The sequence below is a fragment of the Larus michahellis genome, chromosome 2 (assembly GCF_964199755.1).
Source record: "Larus michahellis chromosome 2, bLarMic1.1, whole genome shotgun sequence".
In the NCBI taxonomy this organism is placed as follows: domain Eukaryota; kingdom Metazoa; phylum Chordata; class Aves; order Charadriiformes; family Laridae; genus Larus; species Larus michahellis.
Window position 1 is genome coordinate 40,528,154 of NC_133897.1, and position 13,067 is coordinate 40,541,220.

The window sequence follows — 13,067 nt, forward strand, 5'->3', positions numbered from 1 at the left end:
CTTTCTGAGAAAAAATTGAAAAAAAATTTCCTAAGGAAATTTCCTGAGCCTTTAACCTTTATTTCTGCAAAGAGACATTGTATAAGAAATTAAGATACCGGGCAGAGGAAGGACCTGAAGTGCTCTGAGCACTTTGTTCCTGCAATAGAAAGACGAAAATCCACTCCTATCCAACCCGGGCGAGACAGAACACACTATGACTCTGCAACACGATATTTTGTGAAAGAAACAAATCAGGTCTATCTGCCAAGTTTCACAGTTTCACTGAATGACACGCCGCTTTATGGGGCAATTCTTGATCGTGCGCAGAAGCCCATCGTGCTTTCCCAGTTCACACTCTTCCTCTCCCATCCCTGCTGACACTCGATCCCGTCCCGACTCCTGCTGCTCATGGCACTTCTTCAACTGCCAGAGCAACCACCCCTGGGTAGCGGAGAAGGGAGGAAAATAAATTAAAAAAAAAAGAAAATAATAAAAATAGAGGCTGTTGTGTGGTGTGCTTCTGCAGCTAATGTTTTCTAAGTGCTGTATCTCGCCTTCCCACGAGGGTGAGGGGTTTATTTCCAGGTGGACCTGTGAAAACGACGGCAGACCTCGGAGCACGTTTTGTTTCCACCTCGCATCTCCCCGTGCAGTATCCCTCCCTGCTCCACAGAGAATCCATTGTACGCCGAGGGGGGTGGGGGGGTGGGGGTAAAGAAGGCTTTTACACCAAGATTTAAACCCAGGAAGTGACTCAGCTGCTCTGAGAGAGACAAAGGCGGGAGACAACTTGACGGAGACGTGGGGTGACAGGGTGAAGGACCGAGCCCCCTCCTGCCCCCAGGGCTGGACCCGCTGGGGCAGCCCGAGGTGCAGCGCCCCGAGGACACGGCCTTGGAAATACATTTCTAGATCCCTCTCTCAAAGCCAGATTGTTACCACAGAGGGTTACTCGTGGTGCTAAAAAGGTTTCTTTTCCCCCCGCTGGAAAATAGTTGGATAGATTGTTCTATATCTGCGGTAATGGCATGTTACATCTTCGTGCCAGATCCACAATACCGTGCTTGTTCAGTGTGGGAAGCTGTTTAAAAACGACTTTCCTATTAGAGTATATAGCTTAGTCTCTAGATGGAAAAAGCCAGATCAAAGATATAGCATTTATAAAACCGCTGGTTAAAAAGATAAAAGTGAGATAACAGACATCAATTTTTCACTATAAATCTCCGGGTTTACTACAACATTAAAATTTCCAGTAAAAGCAGGGTTTTATATACCTGAACTCTAATGGCCTATTCTGAAAATATTTATGTCAGGAAAAGCATGGTATTTGCATGCCAAAAGCAATTTTAGTGCCAATGTTTAGCATTCCCTTCCCATTTAACTCTTTCCCCTCTACTCAGGAGCGTTAGATGCTCTGCCTAATGCCTACCCCGTGCACCTCCCCACGCAGCCCTTCGGAGGAGGACTCTCCAGGTGCAGACTAAGGCAAAAAGTCAAACACTTCTAATAAAATACCACTGCACAAAATACTTGCCTGATGGCTCTGGATGGAGTCTCTAGTGTGGTCTGAACCACTGATTTTACCTCCACGCTTTGCACGCGAAACTACTCATTTCCAAGGGGCTAACTGCCTAACCAAAGAGAAGGACGGGGACAGAAGGACGGGAAATTGGGCAACACAACGCAACAGCTCAGAAGTAACGGGTCAAAACTCTCTGTAGTGAGGTGAGGTTTCTGGAGGTATGGGTAGCACTCCTTTAGTTTTATTCTACAATTAAAATTGAGGCATGGTTTTGTCTTGCCTTCAACATATAGGCATTTTTATTCAGTGTGAAGGGAGGGCATTCGGCATCCACCTGGCCATACACAGCAATCGGCAGGATCGATGCTACAGAAAAGTATCGATTTTACCTATTTATTCTACTATAAAGTAAAACTTACTTAGGTATAATAACGCAGGCTAACGGCCTTACACTGTAGTGTATGGGACTCTCACAGGTACGGAAGTTGATATTACTTCAGTTTTTGCAAAAAGTAATTTCCTAAATTTAAGAGAGCTTTAGCAATGTAAGCTGATTTTCAGCAAAGTTTTGCTTTCTTCCCTGCTTCAGACTAGCACGTGCAGGCCACAGCTTTTCAGGATAAACCATTAACATAAATGTAACTTCTCAAAACGCAGCAAACACACAGAAACGCTACAAGTCCCTACTTGCCTTATCTCTCGGGGCTCTTAGGTTTGGGGGTTTTCTGTTTGTTTGTTTGTCTGTTTTTATGGAATAAAATTAGATTTCAGCATCTGTCACCATCAAGAAAAAAAACTCATCTCTGGCTCCCACATGAAAACATTGTAACCAATGCACAGTTACTGAACCATGATGCCTTAATGATCATTACACAAATCAACTTTTTTTTTGTTTGAAATAATGAAATTAAGAATGTGCTTTCATAATTACTTAAATCAGACTGTCACGTTATAAATTTAATAAAACCCCAATATGATTAAATTGTAAAAGTAACGTATACCACACAAATTTATATATGCGTGGAATCTTTTCATTTTGACTTATTCAGGTGTGCTGATTAAATTTTAGTAAACAATATTGCTAGTATTGCAGTTCTACCACTAAAAACCAACAACCTGGGAGCAGACACAAAGCACTTGATAAACCTTTCTGTCTTCCTTTTGCATGCATTCTTCTAAAGCTTTCTGTTCAACATAATCTAACAAAAAATACGTAGGTCTATTAGGCAGACAACTTGCAATAAAACCGTAAGATTTTAAATACTGACATTAGGTGTTTTGCCAATTACAGCTCTAAAACTCCCCAAAGATATGATGTATTTGAGCAATTTGAATTAGAATATCTTCCTTAGCTCCTCAGTATATCCATAGTAGCTTTTACAGTATATATTTTGAACTTAACAGAATTTGAATTTATTCTGCAGATAATATACCACAGAATCACAGAATGGTAGGGGTTGGAAGGGACCTCTGGAGATCACCTAGTCCAACCTCCCTGCCAGAGCAGGGTCACCCAGACCAGGTTGCAGAGGAGCGCGTCCAGGCGGGTTTTGAATGTCTCCAGAGACACAGACTCCACCACCTCTCTGGGCAGCCTGTGCCAGTGCTCTGCCACCCGCAAAGTAAAGAAGTTCCTCCTCATGTTTAGGTGGAACTTCCTATGCTCAAGTTTGTGCCTGTTACCTCTTGTCCTGTTATCAATCCTTAAAAACATAGAAACTTTAAAAATATACAGAATGCATACACTCCTATATGGGAAAAGGATTCAACGGTTGAAGGAATATTCTAGCTGAGTCCCCAAACTCATTCAATCCCATGTGCCAGATTGTCCCTTTCCTTTGGGAAAGCCAACAAGCCGCCAGCAAAGTGCACCGTGAAACTACACGTACGCAAATATCACTCACCTAAGGCAGAGCAGGATCCCACTAATCTCACTGCAATCTCTTCCTGCTCCCATCACCCCTTCCTCGCCCTGCGCTATGATCTCTGCCGCACCAACCCCTGTAGCCAGCTGGTTCGGTGAGCATCAGGTCCGTATGTGGTCCTCCATCAATCAGGTAACTCTTGCCAAAGGCACTAACGCAGCACAAGGGAAGATGCTCATTTTTTTACCTCGGTGCCACCTAAGTAGAAACTTCTGTAGCGCATCATTTAATAGCTCTTCCGTACAAAGTGCTCTACTCAGCAGAACATTATCTGCAGTCTCCTGGCTCAGGCAAGCTCAGCCACCTTGCAGGCGCTGGCTGCTTCGGCACCCAATCTAATGTTGACCCAAATCAGTTCCTTAAAAAATAAATAAATAAAAAGGCCCTCCAGCAAAGCAACTATCTTTGTCCACTAGCAGGGCTGCTTTAGGTCACATATTGTTTTGTACCGTAACTCCAGACTTTTTAACTCAGCTTTTAAATCCAGGTTTTATATCCAAAATAAGATAAGAGCAGTATTGTTCAATTTTTGTGATGTTTAAAACCAAAACTGTTAACCACCGCATCATTTTCTAACATATGTCCTCCAGGCTTTTCACTATAACTGGAAGTGATTATCCCAGGATTTCCAGTTCCGAGAGGGAAACCAATATCCCCAAATGAAAAAAAACAACCAATGGAACTCCCTCAAGAGAGGTTCTCTTAAAGAATATGCCTGAACAAGCCTCTTTTTTTGTGCAAGGGAGACTTCTTTGCCCCAAGAAACATTTCTCTGCACCACTGACAAGCTCCAATGCAGAATTTTTTACGAGACAGGTATCTCCTTTAATGGACACAGCTTTGCTACAGATTTTAAACTTATTGATTGGCTGACTAGTAGTCAACTCATTAGAGAGGACCAAACACAGTCAGTTCACCTATGAGGTTACTTCCATGAAGCAGATTTGTACTACAAATGGCCCTTTGGCTAACTACAGACCTGAAAGCTTGCCGAATACATAAATTAACATTGCATTGCTTAAGTCTGGGAGAAAAACAACCTCTGGGAAGACTATACAGGCATAATCTCCACAATAAAAGGAAAAAGAACTATGCATTTGGTGTTGTTTGCTTTCTGTACTTGATAGCAAAGTTCACACAAGAATCCAACTTTTATACCAATACTCTAAAGAAATGCACCTCATCCTCTGGAAGCTTTTGTGCTTCACTTTGATTACCTGTCCCTTTTGAAGTCAGCACTGGAAGGGCTGTCCCACCTAGAAATTTTAAGACTACATGCTCAAATAAATACACTATCACACAAATAAGATCAGATCAAAATTACGTGGACCGATAGATTGGCTTCATACCTTAGTTTTGCGGAGAACAGCAATGGAAAGGGGAAGGTGTAGAAAACGGACAGTTCTCTAACCCCAAGTCTTGACATGTAAATAAAGACATCTGAGGAGCACACAGGTTGGAAGCTGCTGTAACATTCTATCTTGATTAGAAACATTTCAAGAGCCCTGTAATTTCCAATCAAAATTACAGTAATTTCCGATATACAAGCCATGATTCATGACAGAATTTTTACATTCCATGGGAGATTATAGTGGCCTGATGTATGACACACTGAGTACAGCACTAACATAAACAATTCAGTTTAATGTTTAAACAGCACTTGGTGTTTAGAATCCCACAATAAAAGAAACATATTATTGTAGAAATTATCACTTTGACAGTGATTGAAGGGTAGGCAGGCATGTGGCCTATAAAGCTATAATTTTTACAGTCCACAGCTTGAGTTTAATCATTTTGATATAACATTTCCAAAATATTCCTTTAAATGCTCCTTACAGCATATAACTTAAGAGACAACATCCTTTCTGTACAATGAAATGGAGTAAACTCCAAAACGCGAACAACGCAGAAGTCGGAAGTTAAAGACTGTTAAAAAGAAAACCAGCACTAAAATGCTGACGGCCCAAGAAACATTGGTCTAACTGATCATTATCAGCTTTCCCCGGAAGATGCTGTATTTTTCTATGAAGCAATTTTAGAAAAGTAAAGGAATAGTGACTAAGTGGACTGAACTTTTAATCTAACATGAAAATTCAACATTGCAAGCATTGGTGCCTTTACCGTTTCTTTCTAGTGTTGGCATAACGGCGGTTCTAGTCTTTCTCTTTTTTCCATATATTTTTCCTTTACTTGCTTCTTGAGTATATTCTCACCTAAATCAATGCTTTTGCATACTCCAGTGATCCTTCCCAGGCGACATGTCACTTATGATAATCACACCCAGCAAGTGATTGCTGATTTCCCTCTCTTGCCACTAAACTTGACAAAAATTCTTCAGTTGAAGAAAACAGAATAGGAAACCACACAACAAAGGCTCAAAACTGAATATGCAATATATATGTATGCACACACGCAGGTAACCAAGCAGCCATCGTATTCCACAAAGATCATACCTGTTTTCTCTGCTGTAACTCATATAACCGTAATTTGTTGGGTTTTTGTTGGTTTTTTTTTTTTGACATGGACAGTGCTTCCCCACCTCCCATGCAGTCTTACCAAAGGGTCTGCTGCACCCAGGCCCCTTTCTGATCAAATATTTTCACAAAAAAAGGAACTCCAGCGCTCCTTGTTACAGCGCGTGGAATTGCAAAACGCCAAAGCCGCGAGATGAATTCGGCAGCAACATATATAGCTCCCACACAACTTTTGCCATGTTCACACCAGCTAGGAACTGATGAGCCTGATGCTTTCTGAGCCATGCAAAACCCACGGGCACGCAGGGAAGGCATCTTGCCAGCGGGAAAGAGGGAGGGATGCGTCTCGGGAAGCCACTTCTCAACCCTGCCCAGTCAAGGGTAACCAGGGGTTACCTTTGGACTCAGCAAGGAGCTCCGAGCTGTGGTCCGGGGCTGGTGTGCCCACCCGGCCGCTCGTTGTAACTCACACAGAAACAGATCAAAATCAGAGGGGAGAAAAAATCCCGCAGGACAGGGAGGCTCTTGCGCCCCGGGAACTTTACCTGGCTTTTGGTCGCCGCAACCTTTGCAAACAGTGCTTGAGACACCTTAGCTCTCTTCATTTCCTGCTGAATCTCATCGTAAATGGAAGCATTAATGTTCATGGAATTATTTTCTGTTTTTCCATTCCTCTCTGTAGCAATAGTAGCAGTTTTGACCTAGAAAATATATTTTACGAGACATTTTTCATTATGAAAAAGTTATTTTCCTCTTTTTCCCTCCCCAAGTAGTTCCCGTTTCCATTTTATTTCTTTTATTCAATCTCGCTCTGATATTCTTTCAGCTTTTCAGAGACTTAACGTTATAAGTTATCCATGGTTCAGGCAACTGGGAAACAAGAAAATTCAGCATATTGTAACAGGTGAATGCATCTGAAATATGAGTTATCGTTAACTGACCACTGTGAATTTCAATGTCATAAACAAATTAGGTGGAAACCTGTCAAACATTCTTGTAGAGACTTGTGAATCCTTACACGATTTCTTTGCCCCCCCCCCCAAATTAAGTCAAAATTGTAACTGCAGCGTAAAAGAATCTCTAATGAAATAAAAACCTAACAGATAACATCTTGATTCATGCCTTATGTCCAGTACACTCAAATGCATGATAATGTAGAAAAGTTGTGGCTTTAGATTTAACTTCATAAAATAATGTCAGTTTAATCCTTAAGCTGTTTTTAAGAAAGCAGTAAGTTAGAATAGCGCATATTTTAACCACTCACTCATGAAATCAAGATAAGGTTTTCTTAAAACTATTTATTCTACTTATATTTCACTTACATACAGGTTAAAAAAAACCCCACATGAAAACAAGACAGAATGATTATACTACCATCTCTTATGCTGCATCTGCAACATTAAGGAAAACTACAAAAAATACGTCACTAGTGACATGATGTGCAGAAAACTATCCTTTCCTTTATCCTCTGGAAATGGTGGAAGTGATGTTTCAACACCAAGAATCATCCCACCAAGGTTACAGAGCAGTTTCTGCAATATCAGTTGAGAGGTACAAAATAATCAGCAGGTACTCAGCTTATGCTACAATATTCTCAATAGTTAAGGATAAGTTTTTTATTTAGCAGCTACTCTTGCAATACGTGCCCAAGATCAGTGGACACTAATCCTGAACTGGACCAGAGGAAAGGATAGACTGGATTTCCACGGAGAACCCACAAGGTGACGATGCGAAATCAAATCTTCAGGCTTTGATTCAAACCTACTGGTTCATATGGAAGTTGTTGAGAGCTGAATTAATTTAGCCATTCAGAAGTTACACATCTAGTCTAAGTTAGTCATTCAGGCTACCTCTAAATCTAATGGACAGAGCTTGGCACTTCCAGAGGGTGATTCAGCCTACTCTTAAGTGTGTGTCTAAAACCACACTTTCACTATCAGTTTAATCCAGTGCCAGTCAGCATCTTCCTGTGCTCTAAAGTCCCTTGAGGTTCAAAGGGAAATCATGACAACATGATAATTCATCTTCTAATCTCACTCTCTATGAGCTTTCCTATGTCACAGGTCTCATGATATGAAAGTCAAAGGCTTTGGGTGAGAGACGTACTTAGGCAAATCATCAGCCCATTTTTTCCTAGAAATGTCACGCTCAATTTGTGTTAACTATCCTCCGTAGTGCCTTTAAGACAAAATAATCTAGTCCAGGAACTGGGAGCGCATGCCACTTTTGCTGAGCCTGATTTGTCTATCAGGCTTTTCAGGAGCTGTGCTAACACATGCCCATTAGCTGCAAGGGGCGAAACCCCAGCAAAAACAAGGCACCCACACACACTTCTACTTGCCGCCTTCTAACAGGCATTAGCGCTTTCTGGCGTCTGAATACAGGAGTCCTAAATGAAAAGGGAAATGAGGAAAAGTCCCAGAATGTGGCATACAATTTATCATGTGATTTGCTTTAATCAGAAAACAACTGGTGCTTTGCAGCCATGACCTGGAGAGTGAGGCATCTCCTTTTCTGCGGTGTGACATTTCACAGGTGACACTGCCATAGAGGATGGCCAAGCCTGGGCCGACGGCTGCTCAGAAACATTTGAGGCACCTGGCGGTGGGCAGCGTGAGGAGCAGCACCACAAACCTCCTTTCTCCCCACCACAGAGGGGAAAACGCATGCCTCACACTGGGCAAATCAGCATGGGGCCTCAAGAGGAGGTGTATCTCCTGAACACCATACAGTGAAATCATTTGGAAATTACAAAAATCAGTGGCAGTTTTATAATCTTTAAATTAAAAGGATTCACTAAAAGGTAACTGACAACCAATGGGGATGTTAAATATACAACTGGAGACAGGCTTCTCTGCTTGCATGTAAAAATCAGGCTAAGCTACATAGAAAACAGAAAAGTGACAGCTTTCTCAACACACCGTCTTGGACTTTGGGTCCGAATTTTGTCAGTTTTTTTGAGGCCTTCTCAAAGAAATATGTCTAACCTGTAACTAATTTTTGAGGGTCGAGATGGGAGGATGAGAAGACAAAGGTATTCATCCAGGATCCACAAGTCCGCAGTATCTTTTGGGAAGGAAACACTTTACTCTCGTGACTCTTTTCTGTACGCACGCTGCCTTTTTGATTGCTACGCAGCATCAAAAGACAGCTTCATGTTGTAGCAGCACTTCACAGACTACTTAACTGAGCTGTGAACACCCAGATCATCAAAAACCGAGACTCGCACACCATGCTGGAGACATAATTTAAATTGCGCGTCCTGGTCCACACTTTTCAATGCCCAATTTAATATGGATATGCACAACCCAGGGGAATTACTGAAAATCCTCATTCTGGTTGGCAGATCACATCTATCTTTACACAGGTACAACAAACTCAACAGCATCTAATATGTCACTGAAGTTAAAAAAAGAAGGAGTGCTATTGCCCGACTGCCTTCCATTGTTATTGAATTAGGAAGCAAACAACAGAAAACACCAATATCTGCACCAAAATGTCATATTAGCCCAAAGAGCTTTAGGAAAATGAAAGTCTTAAAGTCATAAAATGATGGGTTTGGGGATTATCAAGAGATGTTGTTCACTGCCATATCCTCGCTCTCTCCAATTTACATCATTGGCCAAGTATAAAAATTCTTCCCCCGCCTCTTAACAATTTCAAAGATCAAGTATAGACTGTGGCTGGACTAGATGGACCATTGGTCTGCTCTGGTCTGATGAGTTCCATGCAATAACGCTAATTAACCTCTTGGAGAATATCCATACATAAAACTCTTTCATAATTTATACATAGCAAGCATCTAGGCTGTTGTGTTGAATTTAGAATTGAGTTCAAGACAGAGGCTGTTTGAAGTTGGGTTGAAAAAACACCCTCCTCCTCAAAAAAAACCAACGGAAAACAAAAAAGCCCCCAACAGTGCAACTTCAGGACTTGGGAGAGGAGGTGGAAAAAGTATTCATTTTGGAGAGAAAAACAAAACAAAACATAATCTCTCATCTCATCCACACTTAAGCACAACCTCTCACCCCACCCACACTTACAGCCACATTTTCTGTTTAGGAAAGAAACCACAGATCAGCTAAATTTTTTTTTTTTTTTTTGACAGTAACCAAATTTTGCAAACACTAACTGAACAGGGGAGCATTATTTTACAAACACAACACACTGAGAATCAGAAAATCATTTGGCCATCTTCCTATCGCTAATCAATTTAGTTGTTTAGAAAGACTTGGAAAAAAACCCAAAACAACACATCCATCCTCTCCTGGCCTGCCCAGATATATATCTTCTCATCAAATAAGACTGATGACAGCAGGAAGAAGTTCTGGATTAATTCAATTTTCCTAAACAAAGGACAGGTTGTTATAGAAGGAATAACCAATCTGAAGAGGTTTTCACAAACATGGAAGCTCATTTCTTCCCCACCGAAACCGAAACAAAAAAATCTTTTATAACACATTCTCATAAGTACCGTTTTAGCTTGGGAACAAAAATCTTCTTTAATCCTGGTTTAGCTTTTAATATTACATCGTACATTAAAATTCATAAAGTAGTTCATTCCAGGCAAAACAAACTACTTTTCAGTTCTGCTCTGCAAATAGCACAGGAGGTACAATAAACGCTGTTGCTTTCAGAACAGCTTTTATCAGGACAAGGTTTACTACTCCATTATTACAGTGGCGCCTGGAAGTGCAGTTACAGTTAAGTGTCAGGGTTTCCATTAACTCTCCTCCATGGTGGTTTCGGGGGGTGTGTGTGTGAGAAGGTTGCATTTATTATTTTGTTCTTTTTTACTTTCATTAAAATGCAACTTGGCACAAAGACTATCAGCCTAAATCTCAAATTTTGCAGACTTAAAAATAGAAATTTTGCTGGTCGTGACGTATAGCATGTGCATGTGTTTGAACTCCAGGGCTCCACCGTCAAGTTTCACGGGAGCTGCTGTTATCCAGAGCTCCTTGCAATGGAGGTTCACTGGTCCTCAAACACCAGCAAAGCAGTGTCCTCCTCAAGACCAGTCTTTCAAGCGTGACATCCTATCTCTGGGACCCAAGCTGAAATTGCTTTAGCATGAAGGAACTGTAATTTATCTGTAGTCAGAAGAGGCCAGGATTATATTTATGAAAATGAAGGTTTTTGTCAATTGAGTACCCAGAACCATGACTCTTGAATGATTTGTGGACGCTTCCTGAAACATTGCCTTGTTAAAATTATATTCTGCTCTTGACGTTACGCGTACTCTGGTTTACACAGGGTGATGATGGGCCCCAAGAGTTAGCATAAATTTTCTTTGGGGAATATGGGGGGCAGGGATTTCTTCCTCAGCTCTGCTGAAACTGACATGACTTGCCCTGAGAAGGAAGCATTCGTTACTGCAGAACGGCTAATAAGCTTTAACCAGAATATTTTGTAAAAGAAAATCTGTGACTTGGTCACCTGTCTCCATCCTCCCACCAAGTTGTACTAAGGAGGAGGGAGTCTTTTCCCCCCCAGCCCCGCAAACTGCCCTGATGAGAGGGAGAGGCCATCCCTAGCACCTCCATCCTGAACATAGCTCCACACTCAGCATCCTCTGAAGTATCCCAACGTGCAATAAACTCATCTCTGAACTTGGGATACCCAGAAAGGACCTCTGTGGGGTGATTTGCAAGATGAAGATGTTGAAGTGGGAAAAAAGATAAAAAGAACAAGAAAGGACCTTTTTTTCTCCCTTCTAGGTTGGAGAGGTTAAACTGTATCTCCATGCAATACCTACCCGATGGAGATGCTAGTATTTATAAACTTCGCTGGCCCAGGAAAGAGCCTGATAGACAGGCTTCTGCCCCAGGAGGTGGCAAGGTGAACAACGTCCAAGGGAAAAATTCTTGTGTACGCCATCTCCTTGCGCTCAGTCCACCAGTGTGGAAGGCAGCAGCAGACTTTTACAACTTGACCAGCTTAGAGAGCTATACACGTATCCCAAAAGCTCATGCATTAGAGGCTAATGATTTCAATTAAAAAAAAAAAAGTAAGATTTTGCTTTTTTGTTTAAGTCGGAGAGAAAGGGAGAAGTAAGGGGGACAAAGAGCTTCTTAAAGGATTTCAAAAAAGAACTGGAAACAATCCAGATACATTAGCTCAAGTAGCAACTAGTAAGAATGCTGTAAAAATGAGATAAATTCAACACAGTTCCTTCTAACTCAGGCACCAGGGTTTATGCTTGGTGAGTTCCTACTATCCTATCAGACCTCCAAGGTCACGCTTTCTGTTTTTGCATGTAACAGCATGCAAAACTCACACAGAACAAGCTCGGCTGCTAAATGGTTAAGTCTGCTCTACTGTCTGGCCACCAGTTGGCAACACAAAAATGCAAAATAGATCCTTTTCAGGATGTTTATTTTCACATCCTTCCGAAACTGATAACTTGCAATTGCAAAATAAACCTTCATGTGTGGCATATTAGCTCCCATTTTTCATGGTTTCATAGTTTAATTGTTTAAAATGTTACACTGGTCTAAAGATTTAATATTAAATATGTTGGCTCTTGCGTAAATTCTGTTGTGAGGATAAACGGTCTGTTTTGCCTTTCAATAGTTATTCAAGAAGCTCACAGCTAAACTAGAAAAATATGCTGTATTCCTCTATAGTGAACTTCAAATAATTGCTTATAATAAATTTGGTAGTAACGCCACTAGTAGTTTTATTTCCTTAGTATCAAATATTCAATAAACTGTGGATATTTGGGGGGGTATCAGAGTAGTAGTTTGCATTAATAATTTTGCCGTATCCTGACTATAATTTATTTCTGCTACGATCTGTAAAGTTATACTTGCCAGTGCAACAACTAGAATCATTTCATTACTATTTCTAGCATTAAGTGGTGAACTTATGTTACCAATACTGACATTTCAATTTTCAAATCCAGGGTTCACATTTAGTGAATCCCAACTCAGAGGTTTCCACATCCTCGGTCCATCCACTTGGTAAAGTGCGTATGTTTTGCTGAATGACAGAGAACAATATAACGGCTAGAAAATAAACTGTTTTGTTCTGTGGACTTCAAGTATTAGTCTATAAGGTTTCGGTATAAACCTGTTTTCTTTTTGAAACGGATTAAAACAAAACCGTATGCTGTTTCCACTTTGAACCATCGTGATTAGGTTAACTATACTCCTGACTTCC

General features: G+C 41.0%; 1 protein-coding gene across 8 annotated transcripts in view; it reads right to left on the minus strand.

Moving 5' to 3' along the window:
- The window catches only part of SATB1 (SATB homeobox 1), a 94,149-nt gene that overhangs the window by 21,156 nt on the left and 59,926 nt on the right, over positions 1 to 13,067 (minus strand). For all 8 annotated transcript variants that reach the window (XM_074574998.1, XM_074574999.1, XM_074574997.1 and 5 more), the window contains exon 9: positions 6,449 to 6,604. In XM_074574998.1, the coding sequence (XP_074431099.1) occupies positions 6,449 to 6,604 (156 nt within the window). The remainder of the gene's footprint in view (positions 1 to 6,448; positions 6,605 to 13,067) is intronic.